The sequence below is a fragment of the Phocoena phocoena genome, chromosome 10 (genome assembly GCF_963924675.1).
Source record: "Phocoena phocoena chromosome 10, mPhoPho1.1, whole genome shotgun sequence".
NCBI classification, from domain to species: Eukaryota; Metazoa; Chordata; class Mammalia; order Artiodactyla; family Phocoenidae; genus Phocoena; species Phocoena phocoena.
In genome coordinates, this window is record NC_089228.1 from 54,777,337 (window position 1) to 54,801,712 (window position 24,376).

The following is a 24,376-nucleotide window of genomic DNA, read 5'->3' on the forward strand; positions in this document are numbered from 1 at the left end:
GGCCTTATGATGTTTCCTTTTATCAGAGAAAGAAACAATATAACCAGTTTTATTTTTTTTCTTTTTAGCCATTTGGCCTTGGCTTCTAAAAACTCAAGATGAAATTTGAATACTCCGTTATAGTAAATTACCCACAGACAGCCTAAAGTTTTAATAAATTTATTTCCTCTGCTATATGACACGTGTTCCTTTTTGCTTAACTGTCTTTTTGAGTGTGTCTTTAATTTTAAGTAACCTCAGCTCTTTTCTAAGAGTGGGCAAGGTAGAAATCCTTATTACTCATTCTTCTTGGTTATGGAAGGGGGTGGATATCTCCTTTTTATTCAAATGAATCTCAATATCAAAAGAAAGAGATTTGCTGGTAGAAAATTAGGTCACACAGGAAGCAGAAGAACTAAACTTGCTCAGATATCAAACTGTACAAATTTTTCCAAATTCGTTCTTTTATTTGATCTGAGAAGAGTGTTTTCCTATATCATAGCGAAAGTGAGGGTTGCTGCTTTTCCTAACAAGTAGATCTACTGATTTTTCAGGTTTTTAAGACGGAAAAGAAGATGGAGAAGAGATTGGCAAGAATCACCTTCACTATATACAGCCTTTGCCTATAATGATCACCCATGGCCAACAACTGCATAAATATACTGCAAACACTGCACTCTGGAGCTTCATAATGGACAAACGAAATTTTGCAAACCCTTTCCAAATTTCCCAGAAAGTGATGAGAGCAGAGATTAGGGAACAAATACACTTGGTGAATAACACAGTTTGCTTAAGCTCATATAAGCAAAACTATAACTAAAAAGCAATTAGACTTTTACATTATGAACACAGAAGTGTTTTTCCTAAGTTGTTTTGAACAAACCTGTTGACTGTCAATGACAAGATTTAATAATCAAATATACAGAGACAAATTTGATAGCAGCATCAATTTCCCTTAAATGTTAGGCTTGGATTCAAAGAGGATGCACCCTTTTGCTTTCCTCAGAAACTTTGTCAGCGTCCTTGTCTAACAGAAGCTGGTTGCTTGTAGTGTATCAATATTTGTCAATGTAGAAATAGCCTATGCAGTGTAGTCTATCAACAAATATTTAGTTAGTACCTAATCTGTGCCAGAAAATAAATGAAAAGGGAGAGATACTGTGAATTATATGTGATAAGCTCTCAAATAGTAAAATTATACTCCAGTTGAGAAAGAACTAGTCAAATGCCCCTGGATAAAGTAACGATTACCTATCTATGTATCTTCCTATCTATCTATATCTATCTATCTATCTAACTATCTATCTAATCTATCATCACTATCTATCGATCTATTTTGTGAATATTACCTGATTAACTTGTTTTTCTTGTGTGATTAATAAATTACTCTGAAAATTATTCCCAAGAGGAATTAAAAAATTTTTTCTGTTCTAAGATGACATCATTAGAAAATGCCTCCCAAATTGATTCCACTGCAGAAAAAACGAAATGAAAAACAAAACAAAAGGCAAACAAAACCCCCTCATGTAGACATATAAGTCCTGCTATTTTTTCTTAGCATATCAACCCTCTCACTTTATCATTTGAATAACTAAACAATGAAGCATTTGGGACAGTCAAGTGATGAGACACTATGCACTCTCCGGGCTCTGAGGAGGGTGGGTATCCCACTTCCAACTGGGGTGCTCAGGGACTAGACCTAAGACAGCCTAATGCAGAAAGTGCAGTGATTATTTTATGACACCCAAGTGATATTAAACACATGCCCTGCATATTTCACTCAACTCTGAGTGGAGAGCTTGTGAAAGGTCTGGTGTAAGGCTTTGTCCGGAGGTGTGGGCACATCTCTAGGAGAAGATGCCATGTTGAATGGGATGATATGACAGCCCTAATTCATGATTAAGTGACACCTTCTGTGGCATCACTGTTGAAGGTCACACAGATGCCATGTTCATGGCAGATGCAGCGTTAGAGGCACCTGGTAGCCTTTGGAAATTCCTTGCCATCTCAGATGCTCACCAGCTGTAACATGTGGTATATAAACCAAAGCCTTGGCTGTGAGCTCGTGTTTGCTTAGAATACCCTTCCTGCCTGACATCCACAACTCTGCCTGAAAAACTCCTTTATTTTTCAAAGCCAAGTTCAGGAGTTACCTCCTCTGTGAAGCCTGCTCTTACTCCTTTACTCCCTGGCACAATGAATAAGCCCACCCTCTTTACCAGTTCTACACTTTGCACACATTTTCCCTGCTACCCATAGCTGAATATACTATAAGCATTTATTTTCTAACAGGGAGTTTGAACAAGAGAGAAGCAAACAATATGTGAGTGCAAGTCCTACCTTTGGCAAATATTCCTCTTAGGCAGTAGAAGAGAAAAGTTTGAAGGCACTTTACTAGTATTTGCATTAGTATTTTGACAAATATTACTGTAAATTGTGTAACTTCTTACATTTGTTACTGAAGCTAAAATGATGCCACTTTTTTCAAAGCATACTTGATTAGATCATATGTGACTCTGTCTCTATTACGTCCCCTCCCCCGACCTGGTGCATCTTAATTATTGGCTTAACAAAACCTAAGCTAGCCAACACAATAAACCATGACCCTAAATGGTAAACACACCACCTAGGTAGAAATACCTGGGCTCTCCAGGGCTAACCCAGCAAAGGTTAATCTTTAAAGCAAAATAAGGTGTCCCCATGACATTCTGAGGGGCAAGAAATAGTGAATAATATCTTTGAATACTTAGAAATACTCTCAATATTTGAACTCGTTCATTACCATTTGTTTAATGAATATCCACATACTTCACAAAACTGTTAAGATCATATATAAAGATAAATAAAACAAACCTTTTATTCCAGTGTGCTACAAAAGAACAAATAGTTCCATAGATTATCTGTACACTAATCCTCAATCCTCTACTGATTTCATAAGTAGTTTCTGTTGCCCTGGCAGCATTTATAAAATAAATTATTTACCCTATCTCAATATGATTGTGTTGCCCTGGTAACTCGCTGTTTTCTAGAAAGTCTGACATAGATTTTATTTTAGCTACATACTTGCTTTGTCTAGAGATAATCCATAGAAAATAGGGCTTTAATAGATTCGATAAATTTGTATCCTATGTTTACAACATATCTAATTATATTTCATATGCTAAGTAGCTCTTAAGGATGTAATGTTGTTAACACCTTTACAAAGGAACTCGCAAATTCTGGTTTACTGATGATGCTGTGACAAAGAAATTCTAAGTGCTATCTAAGGACACACTGGGGGTAATGTGCCATTGGAACTTTATCTCTTAGTACCTTGTCAATCTTATGTTCAGAATGACGCACCTTCAGTTCTAAAAAGTAATACACTATTCCTTGACCTATTCTTTCTCTTTAAAGGTCCGTATTAAAATAATATAAAACTGCATGGCAAAAGACAGGTGATATGCACACATCTGGATTTATAAAGACTCCACATTCACTGCTTATTCTCACCACTCCTGTGCTTAGAAGGCAGGGATCTTAGACATCGGGAAACGTTCTCTCCAAGAAACTTTCAGAAGCTCTACTTGAAAAATGACTGTTACCTCCAAAAATAATTCCATGGATATAAAAAGAGGCTGTGCATGATGACATTTTCATAATGCAGCCAAATTGAAAAGTTTTGTCCATTCATGAATGATTCATCCATGATGCCCCTGGAAATTGTGACTTTTTCACACACATCAGTGACATAATTTAGCCTATTTTCCAAAGTAAGCCTAAATTCTAGACAATAGCATTGGGACCACCAAGCTAATAAAAAATGTATAGGAAAGTGTGCCAGATTTGATGAATAAAAGTTGTATTTCAATAGAACACAATTTACCTTTCCAACCAAATCTTTCCCTAACACAAAAAATTCACTTAATGCAGGCTACCTGCCTTGCTGCCCCCTGAAATAATCTGAGGACCCCCTCAGTACTTTTGGTGTGTTATTTTCACTGAAAATGCCCTCCTTCTTTTTCTTTATCCCCATCAACCCCACCCATCCTTTAAGTTCATGCTTTCATCTCGGTTCTTCCATGTCCTTAGCTGTTCATAGATACTTTGTCATTTTCAGTGTTATATAAATGCTAAGCGTTTCACACCTTTTCTGCTGTAGATTTTTAATTGAATCATTCTACACATATAATAATTATCTCTACAGAGAGATCGTGTGCCTTGAGGACAGATTGTTTCTTTCTTACTCTCTCTCATTTCCAACAATACCTAGAAGAATATTCTGTGCATATTTAATGCTCAAGAATATTTGTTTATTATTTGTTGATTTTTTTTTCATTGAACTCAATGTTCTCAGTTTCTTGAAATGAAGAGTTGACGTCTGGTATAACTAAGGGCCCAGTAAAAGACTTAATCAAGTGACCATTTCAAGGACAAAAATGACCATTTCAAGGAGAAAAACACTCTCATGTTCATTGCAGAATTATTCACAATAGCCAAGATATGGAACAATTTAAGTCTCCTTCAGTGGATGAATGGAACAAGAAAGTGTGACATATATATGTATGTGTTATGTGTGTATGTGTGTGTATGTGTGTGTATACTGGAACATTATTCAGCTGCAGAAAGAAGGAATCCTACCATTTGTGATAACATGGATGACCTTGAGAGCATTATGCAAAGTGAAATAATCCAGATAGAGAAAGACAAATACTACATGGTACCGCTTACATGTGGAATCTAGGGAAAGACAAAAATAATCAGACTCATAGAAACGAGAAGAAAGCAGTTGCTAAGGGCTGGGGGTGTGGTGGGGAGTACAAATTTTCAGCTATAAGATAAATAAGATTTGAGAAGCTAATGTAAATCATGGTGACTATAGTTGATAACACCATGTTGGATAACTGAAATTTGCTAAGAGAGTAGAACTTAAATGTTAAGGTATCGAGGAGACTTTCTGTGCAAGTGGTCTTCTTTGTATTTACTTTACCCCAGGAGTATATTTATAGGGAGGTGACACCCAAATGAAGTTGTTCCTTCTAAATTTACTCTCACATATTTTTTTAAATTCTCTTCTGGTAGAAATAGTATAAATGGGCTAGAGTTACTGTTCTGTGTTTGCTAGTCACTTAAAAAAGATTTGGTCTGTAGATCTATATCCACCAGGTAACTCCTTACGTAGCAAACACACTGTCTTTGTTTGGTACTTTGACAATGATACTTACAAAGAATTTTTGCTCAGTTCAGCGGTTGGAATAAAATGATAGTATCTGAAAACTTTGCTTTCTGAACAGAATTCGAATGACTTAAATGTTCTTTCCAAATTTGGTGATGTGTTTTAGGAAAAACATGCCTGCAAATTTGGAGGACATGGTCCCTAAAATTAAGCCTTAGGTCTTACCTACCTGCAGGTAAAGAATGACCAAATCAAGTATTCTGGGGCTTTTTTGAACTTCTTCTTTTGTTGTAGAGGGAAAGTTTATATTGACTGTTTAGCTATAAATGTAAGGTTTATTCATCATAAGTCGTACTTTAGCCATGCATAGCAACAAATCATCCAATGACTCCATAAGAGCATCTTGCATTTCTTAGAATCCTGTAGTTAGGTAAGTTATTTGTAATTAGGCAAAAATGAAAGTTGACCTTTCTCCTTGAGAATAATTAATGCTAACCACATGAAGAACAGAAGATTTATGATTCACATGAGCCTAAATAAAATTTAAGAGAATTGAACTCCACTTCTTCTTGGGAACTATCATCTTTTCTTCCTGTCAGTAGGGATGTAACAAAATACCTGACGTATCATAACACAGGGATTTCAATTGTGCATTCATATGAGATTCCAGTGTGACAAGCTGCCACACAGAGTAGATATTTAGTGCAATCCGTCCTCTATTAAAATCCTGTCAGTCCCACCTTACTCTTCCCCCTCCCCGTGTCCTCAAGTCCATTCTCAGATAGCTAGTGGGAAGCAGCCGCATAGCACAGGGAGATCAGATTGGTGCTTTGTAACCACCTAGAAGGGTGGGCTAGGGAGGGTGGGAGGAAGAAGCAAGAGGGAGGGGATATGGGGATATATGTATGCATATAGCTGATTCACTTTGTTATAAAGCAGAAACTAACACACCATTGTAAAGCAATTATACTCCAATAAAGATGTTTAAAAAAAAAAAAAATCCTGTCAGTGTCGTGGTGAGATTTCAGAGTTTAGGACAGAACTCTGCACTGGGAAACAGCAACACGTACCAATTGCATTGGCAACATCAGCAAAGAGTGAATTCCTGATTTAGTCTCACAGTGCTCTCTTTCAGTGGAAAAAAAATAAAGTGCAAATAGAAACGCTCTTGCTGTCCTCAGTGGGGTTTGACCTGATAAAGTTCCAGAGTCAGACAACTGACAGAGAATGGTTTCCTTGCAGAAACACCCGTACGAGAGATATGACCAAGGCAGGGAGAATTTTATCCCCTCTTCCTTAAAAGTGAAAAGCCTCTCAGAGTTTTCTTCTAAGTTTACAAAAAAGTGCATTGCACACAACTCAGAAATTTCAATCTGCAAAGAAGCAAACCTAAACAACCAACTTCAGCTTTATGCTTATGCTTTCTGTTTTTCTCTTGTCCTTTTACTACTCCCCTCCCTTCTTTCCATCAATTCATGTCTCTCTTATAGATCATTACCCCTCGCCAGTAGGGAAAGATTAGAGGCACTGTGCTCTACTTTAAGATTTGAATGAAGCACTGTTTTCTCTTCAGATACAAGCCTGGTTGAGACCTTGGGGCCCTCGCGTAGAGCCTAAAAAGAACCTGAAGGGCTCTTGCTGCAGTGTAGGAGGCCGTGTGATTCACAGTGATGGGGGAAGCATGCCTTTGCACCCTATACACAGAGAGCTTATCTGTGCGATTTTCTCAAAATAGTGGAAGAGAAAACGTGAGAAGGGAGAAAAGTTGTAAGCAAATCATTATTATGGGCAATATATTGGAGATGTGTAGCTATGGACACCTTGAATTTATTTGTAAAGTAGGTTCCAGTTACTGACATACAAGAGGTACCCAATGGGCCTTTATTTTTTATTTTCATTATTTTTATTATAGGTGTTGAAAGATTTAGGAAGTAAATGAGATAAACACCAATCTAAGCAATTTATCTTATTTATAGCCATAGAGGCTATCTCCACCAAACTCATTAGGAAAGTATGCTAAATAAGCAGTATGAATGTGGTAGAAATGGGTGATTATTGCTTTTTCTCATCTTCTTCCTATACCAACAGTCATTTCATATAATTGGGCTAATCTAAAGCACAATGTGCAGTCATCTACTCATACAACTGAATAATGATAACAGTAATTTACTGAGTGTTTGCTATTTGTCTGGCATTATTTTAAGAGCTTTAAAGCCTTGCTTCATTTCATGAACTGAAACCATAATAATTTAGTCATGATTATATCCATATTACAGATGAGAAAACTGTGGCTCAGAAAGTTTAATTGCCTAAAGTCCTATAACAGAAAGGTTTTCCTCTCTCAAAGAGACTAACCAAGAATCCATGCTATTGGGACTTCCCTGGTGGTGCAGTGGTTAAGAATCCACCTGCCAATGCAGGGGACACAGGTTTGATCCCTAGTCTGGGAAGATCCCACATGCTGCAGAGCAACTAGGCCCATGCACCACAACTGAGCCCACGTGCTACAACTACTGAAGCCCGTGCTCAGCAACAAAAGAAGCCACTGCAATGAAAAGCCCGTGCACTGCAACGAAGAGTAGCCCCCACTCGCTGCAACTAGAGAAAGCCCACGTGCAGCAACGAAGACCCAACGCAGCCAAAAAAAAAGAGTCCATGCTATTAATCACCACGTCATTCATTCCTTCCCTTCAGATCCAGGTATTTTATTTCTCCACCCTGGACTGCCTAATTATTTTTATGTTTTAGTATCACAGAGTGATTAATTTAACCAACCCCACTTTGATGATGAAACTAAGACCAGTTGGGTAAAGGTTCTTTATACAATAAAGACAACCAACAAAACTGTTACAGGGAAACGACTGATGGAAAATTGTGTCTCCATGATGCGGTTTAGCCAATTTTTCCATGTTAAAGATAACAAGGTGGTGGGCGCCCCAGCCACTCCTTTCCCCAGGAATCTGCCCCAGCCACAAGCATTACATCTTAAGGGGGGTGACCTAAGCTCAAATATCATGCAGAGTCTAGTCAGGGGAAGTGAAAAGATATTAGGGAGCAGAAGCCATTGCAAGAAAGATCCTGGTGGGGGACAAATGAACACACACACACACACACACACACACTCACACACACACACACACACACAACTATTGCTAGGGGAAGATATACAAGAAATAATACGTCCAAAAAATGGGTGAAGCTGGTCTGGGGAGAAGGAGAAGCTAATAAAACATTTAGCTAAGGCCCTGAGTGACAGTCGGAAAGAAACACATACAAATATCTTCTCATCTCCTCACAGCTCCAGAAGTACTATGGAATCTTACATACTTTGGTATCTGGAAAAATATTCAGATTTTGCCAGATGTGCATTCCTTTAGGCCACGATGAGATGATGCTTGACCTCAGTGTGAGGACTAAGCTAGCCTCAATGCCCTTTAAACACACACAATATTTTTTTAGAGGGTAGTTGTTTCCATCTATTGAGTTCTACCTCACACCTGGGACGGAAAAGAACAGCCTGGATTCGTTGCGTGTTGGTCTGATTTATACAACACAGATCAGATGAACTCAGGAAGCCCCCAAGGTATGTGAATAAGAGTAAATATGGGGATCTGCAGAATAGGGTCTAAAGTTCTGCTCTAGTAAGCTACATATTTTTATTCTTCAAATAAAAAGAAAACTATCAAAACACTAGGAGCAACATGGAGTGTTCCTTATTTTTTAAGAAAATGGACAAAGCTCAAATATGAAAGCCAGGTGCTGTGATCCTTTGAGTCCAGGAAATAGATGTCTGTGTATTTAACTCCCTGGTTTTTAATATGTGCTACCTTATTTACATTTAGCTTTGAAAAGGCTTAAAATGTAGCATTGCTTCTTCTTTGAACAACTAATACATTCAATAATAAGGATTAATGATAATAATAAGGTATAGTATGTCATACTTCAAACACTGTTTTCACATATTCTCTCTGTTTTGATCCTCTCCAAAGCCATGTTAAGTATAGTGACAGAAAAGGAAACAAAGTTACAGATTTGAACATACCCAGGAGAGTACAGCAGAGACCTTGTCACACAACCTTCTGCTGGGGATCTTTCCCCTATCTCACACTCCCATGAGTATATTGCTCTTGAAATCTCCCTGGCTAGTACTTCTATAGAGCTCAAAAACATGGAAGACCTCGACAAAGATACATGGAATCAATAGCCTTCAGCCTGGATTCTAATGGAATAAGTAATATTATTTCCCTTGGGACTAATGTAATATTGTACCACAAAATGGGAAAGCTAGCTAGTAGAAAATAGAGTTTGAATATTTTGGGAAGAAATTTTCCACTAAAAGAAGAAGAGAATGGCTCTAGTTAGTTAACATAAAAGTCATCTACCAACCTTGCTATCTATTATCTATCTGCATCTATTAGTAGACAAATACCTTCCTATTTCAAATATATTGCTTTGAGTCAACACTTAGCCATGATACACAAAATCGTTCCCAAAGCACACCCAACTGCAGCCGAAGAAAACAAAGCATAACAGGAGGAGAAGGACAACAGAAAGGCTTTCCTCCTATAATGGATTTAACTGTCCAGAGTTCACAATTCTGCATGAAGTAGACATTCCCCTTTCATAACAAATGGTAGACTGCAACATGAGAGTTCGATTGCTATTTCCTCCAATCAAGTTTGTTCTCTTCCTCCCTCTCTCTCTTCCTCTCTCAACTCTGTTTCTCCCCATCACTATCACTCTACCTACTGTATACACTTTTATAGAATTTCAGGAACAGCTTTGTATCTGGAAAATAGGGCTGCCAGAAAGAGGCATGGAATAGAACAAAAGCTTTACCCCAAAGCTTCTATGCATTACAAAAGCTTGCACTCGGATAATAGAAACATCGAGCCTCAGGTGACTGAGAACACTTACTGTTGGTTGCATAACGTATGGCGGATGAGGCATCCATGAAGTACTCTGGACCTATGCATCAAACAGCATTTATTAGAAGAAAGCAATCACAGAGAGAACTCGGTTCTTGCGTTCAGTGGAGTCACACTAGGTCATAAGAAAGTGGAGTCCACCTGACTTACAGCGAATCAGTGCTCAAAACTAAGGGTACAAAGGAAATTCTTGGACCTGATTCATTTGGTCCCTGAAACATGGTACAATGTAAAGCAAATTCCTACTTCCCTGGAGCTGGCTGTAGTGCCCACATGGGCCAGGCTGGGCCATGGAGCACATTTGGAGGCTTCAGGAATCTCCTGTTTATAGGTCAACTTCCGGGAAGACCCGGGCGAATAAGGAAGGAGGCATTACTTAGCATGACTGCTAAGACTTCCTCTTTTTCTGTCATTGGTTCTAACTTCATACTCTCAAGTGATCCCATCTTGGAAATAAATCCAAGTGGCAAAAGTTGGGGAAGAATCAGAGAGATCAACCAGAAATTTTGAGGTATGTTTTGGGTTAAACCCTAGTTAAGCAAGTCTGTGATTTTTCTCGCTCATGGTAATTGGTATGGCAAATAAAAATGAGTATATGAGCCAGCCAAGTGTTCTGAATGTTCGCCATCAGCCAAATGAGAAAGTCAGCTTCTAAGAGCTGATTGTGACATAGAGAGCCCCGAAGATTTTGTTTTCAATATACTCACATCAATGAAATTGACAATGAACTTTAGATTAAAAAAAAAAAAAAAAGAAGTGGTGAAAAGCAAGAATCAACAACATAGGAAATTGCTCTAATTCCTTTTTTGAGAAAAGAGAGCCAGAGTTAAATTCCACTTATGAACCCTCCCAAAAGAAATGACTGTTCTGTGGAGATTTTATTCATGTCACCAAAGTGCTCTACAGTGGAGCTCAATGGGTGGTCTTGGCTGAAACAGAGGCCAAGATTAGAAAAAAATGGGTAAAAAACCAAAAAACACACATTACAACCAGGCAGGCCTGTAGGAAGAACAAAAACTGAACAGCATCTGCACTTAGCCTCATGGGTCCCAAGGAAAGGCAATTAAGAAATCAGCCATTCTGAGACCCTCTAATGCAATTCACATAAAAGTCTATTCCGCTCACCTGACAGGTATCAAGAATCTAAGTGCAGACACAGAATGAGAATGATCTGCTTTGGGGGGAATCAGTTAAGGAAAAAAGTGCATAGTCTCAAGCATGATGCTCTGACAGCTGGGACCTCCTGATATGACGTATGTAGTGGATGAATAATGTGAAACTTCACTGAATTCGTAGCAGTCAGCAACATTACAGTTTTCCCTGTTGTAAACCCCCCACCCACCCACCATCTGCACAATATAGGGAAACACGCAGGCACACAGTCACACTCTTGCTCTTTCTTTCTCTCTCCAAAGCTTTAAACAGTGACACTCAACACTCTTGGTAGCATTCATAGGCATTTTTTTCTATTTTGGATTAGAAGAATTGTCTGAAGAACGACATGAGGTAAAGAGAAGCAGGGAGAAATATCATATCTTTGATGACTCAAAGGAATAAGATAAGGAGCACTGTTTGAGGGAGAAGGATGGCTATTTCAATCCACCTGTGGACTTAGCATTACTAACTGGCTACAACATCTGGTTTAGGACACACACTGAGTCTCAGATTTTCTTGTGTTTCAACATGTGGAACCCCCGAGGTCTCTTTTGGCCTCTTTGGAACTGAGAATGAAGTAAGAGGAGGAAGTAGGAATTACTTTTACCCCTTTGATAATCTTCCCTATTTCTTGGAGCAAATGATTTTGCATCTATCCATGTAGCTTTCCATGGATACACAGAACGATTGTGACAAAATGAGATGACAATGATACAATATCCTGGAGGGTGTGCAGGGAGTTGCCAGAAATGTGTTCTCATAAAAGATACCCTAGGGAACAACAACCAAAATAACAGAAAACACACAAAATAACCTCTCAGTGGTAAGAAAGCTGCACTAATGTTGGCTGGAAAGTAGCAAAATCATGAAAACTCAGCAGGAAGAATGGAAAGCTTGGTGGATTTTTATCATTCAGTGAAACAGATGCAAACAAGCCCTTGAAAGTGTAGGCTCAATGGATAGTTTGAGTATTATGACATTAAGATATGACTAAAGGGAAGACAACTTAAAACAAAAATCCTACTGTTTCCCTTTTGTCTTGATCTAGTCTGTTCCTGGCAAGAAAGGTTTCCCGGGAGGTGCAGGTAAACCGGACATACCTGGTATGTGGAGACAGGGGAAGCAGCAATGAATGGCGTGATGGGTGTCTGTGGAATCATGCGGTTGGTTGCAATACTGTACGGTGAAGAATAAAATCTGCAAACAGAAAAACAAAAAGAAGATTCATAGATTCATGAAGCTGATGTACGCCTGGCTGCTAACCAAACGCTACCACACACGTCTGGAGAAGACAGAGTTCCACCCTCATGTTGCCCATCAACTGTTAACAGGATCATGCAGGAGACTGATGGTCTTTGATTCCACAAGAAATAAGTTGTTCTGAATAAAATGACAATTTTGAGTCCTCTTATAAAATTGACTGCACAAAAATCTCTTAGGCCAGGTGATTGTAATAGTATGCTTAACCAATAGCAGAGAAAAGCCATGTGCATTGTTTCTAAAGCTCCTTGAAAGAAAGGCAAAACCACAGCACCAAGCTTTATAAAAGTTGCTGGTGTTACACAGACAGAAATTGCATCTATCCCTTCATTCAAGAAAGAGGATCAGGGCTTCCCTGATGGTGCAGTGGTTGAGAGTCCGCCTGCCGATGCAGGGGACACGGGTCCGTGCCCCCGTCCGGGAAGATCCCACATGCCGCGGAGCGGCTGGGCCCGTGAGCCACGGCCGCTGAGCCTGCGCATCTGGAGCCTGTGCTCTGCAACGGGAGAGGCCACAACAGTGAGAGGCCCGCGTACCGCAAAAAAAAAAAGAAGTAATACTTTGAGGAGAAACCGAAGCACAGTTTCCTATGAAATAGTATAGCTAAAGAAAAAAAAAAAGAAATAGGATCAGCTTACAGAGAATTCTGGATAATTTGTGCTAGGCATGAATCTATGCCCTCAGGTAGAAACTAAGTTAAGTACTTTCTTTCTCCATGAAAAGAGAAGGACAATTTGTGGACAATTTAGGTCTAGGTGAGGAAAGGAATCTTTTCTGGATTCAGTCAGGGCACTGATGGAGATTATGGACCTATGTGATATACCTCTGTACACGCTGTAAAAAGCACTGAGTTTTCTAGTCCTCCAGGGTCCTTCATTGAACAATTATAGAATAATACTGGGCAAGATCAGAGCTTCACAAATCAGAAGTGGGATAATCCTTCTGGAGATCTATTGAAGGACAGCTTTAATAGAGATCTATTAAAGGGTATCAAAAACACTTACAGGCCATCTCTGCTCAGATTTATACCCTGGAGTCCACAAGTTACCTAATGCTCAAATTCCTCAGCAGAATTTTAAATCATGTTTTTTTCTTTATGTCTCACTGGTAAGGGAAAGGCTAGAGTGACCAGCCACACATCGTGCAGACAAAACCAGGTGGGCTGTGATGGAGTATTTCACTGATATCAGGATAGAATGCGAAAATGCCTCTCAGGGATCATGGAATCATTACTTCACTTTGCCATACTCTTAGCAAAAGACAATTACTACTTTTAGTTTCTTTCTTTCTTTCTTTCTTTTCTTTCTTTCTTCCTTTCTTCCTTTCTTTCTTTCTTCCTTTCTTCCTTTCTTTCTTTCTTTCTTTCTTTTTTTTAAATAGTATGACTGAGGTTGGAGTTTTGGACACAAAAACTTCATCATCTCTCAGGGGTCACTGATATTTTGAATAGAGGATCTCATGGGTCACCTTTCTAAAGAAGCATTCCATGAGAACCCCACTGAGTGTAGGGGGGCTGGATTTCAAGGTTGCCAGGTTTCAAAGAGTAAATTCTTTAAGCTTAGATCCTATACAAGTCTTCAAGCAAGGACTGGGGAACTAGAGTCTTAAATTGATCTAGCTCTCAACAAGGATTATAAGGTCACAGTCTTTTGGTTAAAAAAGATGTAGCTGAAAAAATTACACCATTACACATTGCATCCTCCTTACTATCCATACCTATACCTACAATACCTCTAAAATTTTAGAAAAAAAGAATATTGACTATATACTCATTAAAATGGCCAAATTAAAAAAAAAGACAATCAGAGCTGTCAAGGATTCAGAGAAAGTGGAACTCTTTCATTGTTGGTGGAGATACAGGATGATACAGCCCTTTTAGAAAACAGTTTGGCAGTTTCTTATAAAGTTAAACATATACATAGCATATAACCCAATTATCCCACTGGTACATAGTAACTGAAGATAAATGAAAACTTGAGTTCACACAAAAACCTTAATGCAAATATTTATAGCAGCTTTATTTAATACTTGCCAAAAACTGGAAACAAGCCAAATATCCTTCAATTGAATTAATAAACTGTGGTCCATCCATACACTGGGATGCTACTAAACAATTAAAAGGAAAGAACTACTGATATATTTAACATGGTGAATCTTAAGTAAATTATGCTAAATGAAAGAAGTCTAACTCAAAAGTCTATATTTTATATCCATTTATATAATACTATGGAAAATGCAAAACTTTAAAGACCGAAAATAAATCATGGATGCCAAAGGCTGGGATTGGGGGAAGAGTCTGAGTGCACAGACACCTGAGGGAATTTTGGAAAGTGATGTAACTGTTCTATACCTTCATTGCTTGGTGATTCCACAACTGTGTGCTTGTCAGACCTCACAGAATTGTACACTCTTAAGAGTGAATACATACACGATATAAATTACAGTTAATAAATCTGACTTTAAAGTCAATTACTATGTAAGAAAACATCCATCCTTCCACTTTAAAAAATGTGTTGAACATTTACTATGTATACCAAAGATGGGTAGGACGTTCCTTTGAGTTTTTCTATTTAAGCATTTAAATTGAACCTTATCTATTCATTAACCAGCCTAAAGCTGGTCAATGGCTTTCCGTTGCAATGAGAACAAAAATTGAATTCCTCATATTGATGAGCACAATCAGGCTATTGCCCACCTCTCTCCCCAGAGCCAACTAGGATCCAACCACACTGACCTTCATCTGTCACATGAGCCTGTCATTCTCACTCTCATCTTGGGCCACTATGCTTACAATTCTCTCTACCTGGAATGGTTATTTCCCCAAATCACCCTAGAACTATCTCTTTCTCATTATTGATCTCACTCAACTTTCCCATCTTTTCAGAGGTCTCTAGTTAAAGTAGCAACCACCATCTCTGCCCCAATTGTTCTCTATTCCTTTCCTCTATTTTTTTCCCATTGTTCTTATCACTATCTGAACTAGTAATTTAAAAAAATGTCTTTATATATGCTATGGACCGAATGTTTGTGTCCCTTTAAAATTCATATATTGAAGTCCTAATTTCCAAAGTGGCTGTATGTGGAGATGGAGCATTTAAGGAAGAAACTAAGGTTAAATGAGCTCATGAGCTCAATGAGCTCACTCAAATGGTTAGTGCCCTTATAAGAAGAGGCATTAGAGTGCTTGCTCTCTCTCTATCCACATGCTCACATGGAGGAAAGGCTGTGTGAGGACATAATGAGAAAGCAGCCTTGTAAAAGCCAGAAACTAAATCCCAAACTAAATCAGCCTGATCTTGGACTTCCAGCCTCCAGAACTGTGAGAAAATATATTTCTGTTGTTTAAAGCCACACAATCAATGGCATTTTGTTACAGCAGTCAAGTTGACTAATGGAATGTATTTATTGATTATTTCTCCCTCTAGAATGTCAGCTTCAACAGAGTTGAGGACACCTTGACTTTGTTGCCTAGAACAGAGCCTGGGACACAGTAAATACAGGAATACCTCACTTTATTGTGCTTTGCTGTATTACACTTCACAGATATCGCAACTTTTACAAATTGAAGGTTTGTGGCAACCCTGCATTGTCAGATGGTGCTTAGCATATTTTAGCAATGAAATATTTTTAATTGATGTATGTACATTGCTTTTTTAGACATAATGCTTTGCACATTTAATAGACTACAGTCTAGTCCAAACATAACTTCTATATGCACTGGGAAATTTTTAAAAATTGTGTGACTCATTTTATTGAGATATCTGCTTTACTGCAGTGGTCTGGAACTGAACCCACAGTATCTCCAAGGTATGTCTTGCTTAATACCTGTAGGTTGAATGAATGAATAAATGAATGCAGAGCAGTTTAGAGAGATAAGTAGTGATTACAGTAGAGGCCGCCAGTGTCAAATTGGTGGGGGCACAGAAGATGGCTTCTGTTCAAATAGGCAGCTGAGAGGTGAGAACCCAGAGAAAATTGGCTGGCATCACATATCTGTAAATGCTCAATGGAAGCTTAAACAAATGCCTGTTTTCTAAGCATGCAAAGGTACTGACAACCAGGGAAAACAGACCTTTTCTATAAAAATCATGGTTTGCATTAAAAAAAATGCTTTAGGTCTTATCTTTGACAGATTTTATTTATGAGTCAGTGAACAGAAAGACTTATTTGGGGCTCATAATAACATAGCAGGTACTCATGACCACTCCACAAACAGCCCTTTTCATTCACCATGCAAGTTTCTTAGAAACCCAGTTTCAGGCTCTTGTACCAACAGAGTGAATCATGCGTCACATTTTAGAGTGGCTGGTTTATTTTGTGAAATGTACCAATTGTCATATTAAAAATGAAAGCAGTAAGAATAGGATGGACTCGCAAAGTTTTCAGGAAATTTTATGGGAAAAACAGCAGAAACATAAACAGCCAAGTAAACGGATACTAACAAAGGGCACCCTTGGGGGAAATTTTCAGGCATTTTTGTTCTGTCTGCTCTAATCCTATCCATCAAACAAGAATATTTCATACTTCCCAGCAAGTTCCAGTACTGCCCCTCAAATCGGAGAGTCATTTAGAACAGAAAATGTACTGAGAAGATCAGACTCAGCACACTGTCTTGATCCCCTAATTCTGGTATTCTGAAATAGGATCTCCCCAAATCCAAACATAAACCGGATGAATTCACAGGAAACCTTTGCTTAAACCATGACAGGAGAGGATATTATTGAATCTCAGGCTTAAAGGCACCATATCTAAAGAAAATGCACCTAGCCAGACTCCAAAGAGAGAACTGCAGAATGAATTTCCCAATCTCTTCACTTTTTCTCAATCCCTGCCATGTATCCTTCATGGTTTAAAAACACTCTCACATGGCCATCACATTTAAAAAGAAGAAGAAAGAAAGAAAGAACATCCAAATAAATACTTCAAGAATAGGTGTCCTGTTTGGGGGGAACAGGAAAGATGAAATTGACAGCACTTTTTGGCCATAATAACAAAGCTAAGGTCATTCTAAACATGTGACTTAATGTTTTTGTATCTGGTTATTTATGCATTATGCCTTGCAAATGCTATTATAGAAAACTGGGAATGAATTTTTAGCTAACCATTTTTCTGGGAAGAGTTTACTCCCCTAAGGTATTTCTTTGCCAAAAAGTACATAGCGAATCCACAAGTGTATGACAAGTATTCCTTTTCTACCTTGTTCTAAACTAAAAGGGATTTTGCTCCCCAGGGGACATTTGGCAGGATCTGGAGATATTTTTGGTTGTCACAACTGGGTCAGGGGGCTGCTACTGGCATCTGTTTGGTAGAGGTCTGGGATGCTGCTAAATACAGTACAGCTCCCACCCAAAAAATGATCTGGTCCAAAATGTCACTAGTGTCAAGTTTGAGAAACTGTTGCAGGAATGCGAACTAGTTATCTCTGGAGAGGTTTCCCATGAACAAAATTCCAAATGCTAAAGGGGCTAAATGGGTTAACTAAAAATGATCTATCTGTAGAACTCTAAGCCAGCCTCTGAAAAAAGTTATATATATATATATTTTTTTTTTTTTTTGGTGGTACGTGGGCCTCTCACTGTCGTGGCCTCTCCCATTGCGGAGCACAGGCTCCGGACGCGCAGGCCCAGCAGCCATGGCTCACGGGCCCAGCCGCTCCGCGGCACGTGGGATCTTCCTGGACCGGGGCACGAACCCGTGTCCCCTGCATCGGCAGGCGGACTCCCAACCACTGCGCCACCAGGGAAGTCCTGAAAAACGCAATATTTTTAAGGAATGCAAAGGGTTATTTGGTTTTCTGGCATGTAAAGCAAGTGGGCTCCAGAAATCCAGAAAATGGAAGTCTAGGTCACTAATAGGACATTATTTTGCCTGCAGAAAAGTCATCTTCAGGGGATTTGGCAGTCAGTAGTAATATGGTGAAATCTTATTTCACTGACAATAAAAATAACATGTATATATCAATAACCCCAGGGTAGGATGTTTTTTAATGCAGAAAACCACACACAATCCTATTTGCCCACTGAAATAAACAGCCCTGCCTTGTCTTTCATGTCCATAGGCAATTTTGTTGGAGTCAGAACCACAAATACTATCCTCAGGGCAATACTATAGCACAAGATTAATAAGTTATTGGTCATTTTTATTGTAATGCCAACGTATCCTTCACACTAGATTCCTTTCCTAGTGTAATAAGATAAGGTTTCTGTATCACTTAATATCAAATGCCCATATAAAACAGCTGGCAAACCAAGGCTACAGAAAACATTTTTTTTCACATCTCTCCCAAGAATCCATTTTCTTCAAATAAAACAATCCAAAAGGCTTTTACACAGCAGCCCTTAGTGAAAAGATCACAGGAAAGTTGCGATTTTGACTATGGGGGAGGAATTATTTCCCACCTCCCATGCTCATAGTTGAAAGTGATGGAATTTCATATTGGACTGTTAAAAAAGCAATAGGGCAATAGTAATAACACATTATAGATTTATGCCAGATAGCTCCGAAAGAAGAATGGACATTTTTATTTTCCTAAGTTAGCCTATAGTAAAAAGTACCAAGCGTTTTACTTTTCCATTGTGACCCAGAAATTTCTTCACTGTAACCTTCAAAGCCTTAGATAAAAGTGACATTGAATTAATTTTTTTAAGTGATAATTTGTGTAGATTCAAGCAGATGACACAACTGACATTTTTTACTGCCTACATGCAAGCAGCTCAGATACACCATGGTCCATGTTTACAAGTGTTTGTTCTTCATTAGAGAAATATCAAGCTTAATTTGGGAGTACTTATTTCAGTTTTATGTTGCTGTATTCAGGTTGAGGTTATAGAATTCAGAACATTTAACTGTTGACACAATTAAGTTACCAGCTATTCCTGAGACACATATTTGGACTTGATACTCAGAAACCCCTATGGCTGAGTGCAGTTAAGGGATGCCACAGGATCATAACATATGTCCTTTTTTTTTTTAATTGAAGTATAGTTGATTTACAACGTTGTGTTAATATCTTCTGTACGGCAAAGTGATTCAGTTATATATATATATATATATATACACACACACACACACACACACACACACACACATTCTTTTTTATATTCTTTTCCATTATGGTTTATTGCAGGATATTGAATATAGTTCCCTGTGCTATACAGTAGGACCTTGTTGTTTATCCCTTCTGTATATAATAGTTTGCATCTGCTCACCCCAAACTACATAGGGTTGCCATATGATCCAGCAATCCCACTTCTGGGTATATATCCAGACAAAACTATGATTCAAAAAGATAAAATATGATCTTTAGTGGTGACATGGCACATCTCCAAGAGGACAAGCTCATGTCACTGTTCCATCAAGAAGCCTTCAGAATCCCTCATTAGAATGTAACTGCCTTTTCTCTGTAGTCCTATGACATTAATTTTCTTTATTTTTCTTTGTGAAGAGAATAGAAAAATATAAACAGTGAAAAATAAGTCTCCCTCTCACCCCTACTTCTCGGTACTCTGTTGGCTCTCCCCAGAGAACCACTGTCACCATGTCTTGTGTATTCTTTCAGAAATATTTTATACATATAAAAGTTAATACATACATAAATCTCATAGCACTTTGTGCTTCTGTCACAATACTACTTGCATTGTATGTAGAATTTGCATGCGTGCCCATTTGTACCTAACAGGATGGGAAATATTTTTTTTCAAATTTGCATCACCAGAATGATTTTAAATGGTACAATAGATAAGTATTCAAATGATAAAATTTGTTAATCTGAGTCAGCATTAAGCGACCTTTAACAATATTAACTGGATTGGAGTCAGCTGCAACTGTATCTTTGGATACATTTGTTCTACATAAAATGGGACCAGTTTCTTCTCTACAGCAATAAATATTTCTCTCTCTGTTAGGTTACCGCTCTCTGAGTTAGGTTTGCCTACTGGATCGAATACAGCAATGTAACTAGGAGTAAATGCTTAACTCTGGATATTCATGTTCCATTCCTTCATATGCTAAGTGAATTTTCTAAATCAGCTTCCCCACTTCAAAGAGGTACATGCTGACAATAACTCAAGGAACAGTGTGTTGAGGAAACGTGTGTGGTTATTTTGGCATCTTAACATCCATAGAAATGACCATTCTTCTACTCCCCATTATTTAAATGTTACCATATAAGGCAATAAAACCAAAGATGAACAAAACATTTAAAAAGTCGTCTACATGAAGAAATATCAAGTGAATAAGGTTAGTGAGCTACAATCTTCTGATCTCTTCCACTTCATGAAATAAAGTTTCTACCTTCTTGGCACCAACAACACAATGGATAGTCTAAGCCTTCCGAAATTCCATTCTTAACCCAGGACATGAGAAACTCAAGTGCAGTTTGGCTCCTTTGGGTGAAACTGCAGGTTGCATTTAAGTAGGATCAAAGCAGAAATAGAGACACAGACATTGAGAACAAACGTACGGATACCAAGGCGGCGGGGGGATGAGTTGGGAGATGGGGATTGACATATGTACACTATTGATACTATGTATAAAATAGATAACTAATGAGAACCTACTGTATAGCACAGGGAACTCTACTCAATGCTCTGCAGTGACCCAAATGAGAAGGAAATCCAAAAAAGAGGGGATATATGTATAGCTGATTCAATTTGCTGTACTGTGTAAACTAACACAATATTGTAAAGCAACTATACTCCAATAAAAAAAATAATAAAGCGGATTAGATTTGGGTGTTACATGGGGACTGAGTGGCTTGATGCCAGGAAGGGGAATGGTTTCCCTAATGCCACCTTGCTGGAGCCAAGCAGACGTCATCAGTCACATTTTCTGTATCTGATTTGGCATTCATAGTACTAAGTTAAACAGTCTGTAAAGATGAATAAGACATGGAACCTGACTTCAGAGTTAATAGTCCATCAAGGAAATAAATATGATGTCAACAGCTACATGATAAAAAGACTGTCAGTGTATCATGGTCACATGAAATGTAGTGTAACAATAGTGTCAATATTGACAATGAAGATCACATTGTGCCATGCAGGGGTCCTTTGATCCTTACAAAGTCTTATGAAAAGGTACTGTTACTATCATCTCCACAGAGGAGGAAACTAAAGCACAAACAACTTGCCCATGTCTGGTAAATGACAGAATTTGGTTGTGCTCCTGGGCAGGCTGGTTTTGGAGTCTGAACTCCTAACCACTGCTTAAACTGTGTCTCTTACGATTAATTGTGTAATTAGCTCTGCCTGGTATGATTTAATGGTGTTCTTTATTTTATTTATTTATTATTTTATTTGGCTACATTGGGTGTTCATTGCTGCGCGTGGGCTTTCTCTAGTTGCGTTGAGTGGGGGCTACTCTTCGTTGCGGTGCGTGGGCTTCTCATTGCGGTGGCTTCCCTTGTTGCAGAGCATGGGCTCTAGGTGCATGGGCTTCAGTAGTTGTGGCATGCGGGCTCAGTAGTTGTGGCTCGTGGACTCTAGAGCACAGGTTCAGTAGTTGTGGCACGTGGGCTTAGTTGCTCCACAGCATGTGGGATCTTCCCAGACCAGGGCTTGATTCTTAACCACTGTGCCACCAGGGAAGTCCCTAATGGTGTTCTTTAAATGAGAGCAGTGAAAGAAAGAAAGAAGGAAGGAAGGAAGAAAGGGATGGAGGGAGGGAGGGAGGAAAGAAGGGAGGAAGGAAGGAATTAGGAAGGAAGGAAGAATATCACCATTCTCTCCAGGCAGAGAGAATTCCATGAGCAACAAGACACACGGGTTAAAGTAGCTTGGGATTCTCTGAGAATCAAAGAAGGTCCAGTTCAGTTGCAGGAACCAAATCATGGAGTTCTTTTTGTGCCATTCTTGGAAGTTTGAGCTCTGTTCTGCAGTTAGTAAAGTCCACGTAATATATTAAACCAGGCAGGTGGATAATTACTGGTTGCTTTTTGCTTTAAAAAATTAATTCAAAAAGCAATGTGAAAATGGTTTGGAGGTCAGTTATATTAGAAGCAAGTAAAAGCTTAGTACAGGTAGGGACTGGTGATTGAATAAACTCAACCAGCGGCAGGGAGGCAGAGCTGGGTTGAAGATACAGTTCAAAGACAGATGGAGTAAGTTTTAAGGACCAATTTTATTATAAAGAATGTCTTAGGAGAGAATACCCAGAGAACTGGAATTTATGGCTTAAATGGCTTTAGAGTGTATTTTTAAAAAAGGAACAAGTAATTTGATCTTGTTTTTCATTTGATTTGGTTTGTATGCTGAAAGATTGATTGAAGATAATGACCTCACTTTGGGACAAAGACATCCAGGAGCAGCACCTAATGCAGTTAGACACACAGGTGATTTTTTTTGGCATCTAGTTATGAACTTGAAGTATGGACTTGGGAGTCTTCAGTTCCTAAAAGCAGGAGGAGTGGATGAGATCAACTGGAGAGAACACAGAGCGAGAAAAGACTAAACCCTGAGAAAGATTAGTAAAAGTGGGCAGAAGAGGAGGAATCCGCAGACACCAAGTGAGCAGTGCAAGGGGAAAGCAAGGAGGATCAGCAAAGGATGCAGTGGTGAAATCTAAGAAATAGGAAATTTTCATGAAGCTGTAAATGGTAACAACAACAACAACAACAACAGAAAATCAATGATGCAAGATCTCAAACAGTATAAGGACTAAGAATGTGTCAGTTACAACTGACAAATTTGGAGATGAATTTGGACAAAAAAATTTGGACAAAAAAATTTGGACAAATTTTCTTCTCCAATTTGGAGACACCAACAGGGAAAATTCCAGTCAAGTCTGAGACCAGAATTCACACTTTAATGGGCTTAATTAGAGACAATATGGGAAGACAGTGTGTATAGAAAACTGGGGTTGTTTACCAGTGAAAAGAAAGCTAGAAGAGTGTGGTCAGTAGAAGTGATCTCATGGGCAGAAAAGGATTGTTTTGCTTCTACCTTCTTTATAGGCGGGAGAGGCTCGAGTATTTTACAGGCTGAAAGGAATATTCAGTAGACAAGACAGTATTGAAGACAGGGACTGCTGGATGACACAAAGTTCTTTATCAGATGACAGGAGATAAAATAAAGAAGATGGTATTCTCAGCATCTTAACTACAATTTGTTTCCTGAGGGAAATATTCATTGTTGTAAATGTCTAAGTGGACAGTGGAGAGGATGAACCACTTTTGCAACTGTTGAGAAATAGTTCAAAGAATAGAATGTTATACTTTTACCATAAGGTTCAGACAAAGATGTCACAGACGGCAGACGTATGTACTTGCAGTCGACCTCTATACGGTATAGATGGTGACCTGGGAAGGGAGACATGCTCCCTGTGTACTAGGCAGTCCTCACTGCCTCTAATACGGCACCACCCAAAGTTCACTTTGGTCTGCTCAGATTGCAGGCTGAAATCTCAATCTTTTTCCCCTGTACGTTTGTAATGGATCAGGATGAAAACTTGGAAAGTTAGGTCTTTGGGAAAACAAATTCAGATTTTAAATTGTGCACTGGAAAGATGACTGACTAAAGCAGAGCATTCACTCTCTCCAGTCCGGACCTAGGTCACTGGGGCATCTCCAATCCTTGACACCATGTGCCATTAAATTACAAATGTAAAATACTTGGTACTTAGTATGTGTTCAACAAATGTCATTCCCTTACATTATAATACCTGTTTTCTGTCACTGTCGCTGAGCATATAATGCCTTATTCTATGCCTTTTGAGTTAACTATTTTATTTTCCCAACTATACAGTATGATTCTAGAGGACTTTATTTCATGTCTTTACATCTTGTCTTGTGTTCTTCTGACCACCAAGTTTAAAGTGCCTTGTTGGAAATAAGAGAAGGCTTATTGGATAAATGAAAGGATATTCTTAAGTTTCACTCCTAGAAAAGTTTTAACGAACAAAG

At 38.6% G+C, this 24,376-nt stretch overlaps 1 protein-coding gene across 1 annotated transcript in view; it reads right to left on the reverse strand.

The window, feature by feature from the left end:
- The window catches only part of RBMS3 (RNA binding motif single stranded interacting protein 3), a 531,745-nt gene that overhangs the window by 70,574 nt on the left and 436,795 nt on the right, over positions 1-24,376 (reverse strand). Inside the window, exons 8-10 of the mRNA XM_065884879.1 lie at positions 12,318-12,414; positions 11,755-11,775; positions 10,052-10,102 (exon numbers count right to left, since the gene is read on the reverse strand). Coding sequence (XP_065740951.1) covers positions 10,052-10,102; positions 11,755-11,775; positions 12,318-12,414 — 169 coding nt within the window. The remainder of the gene's footprint in view (positions 1-10,051; positions 10,103-11,754; positions 11,776-12,317; positions 12,415-24,376) is intronic.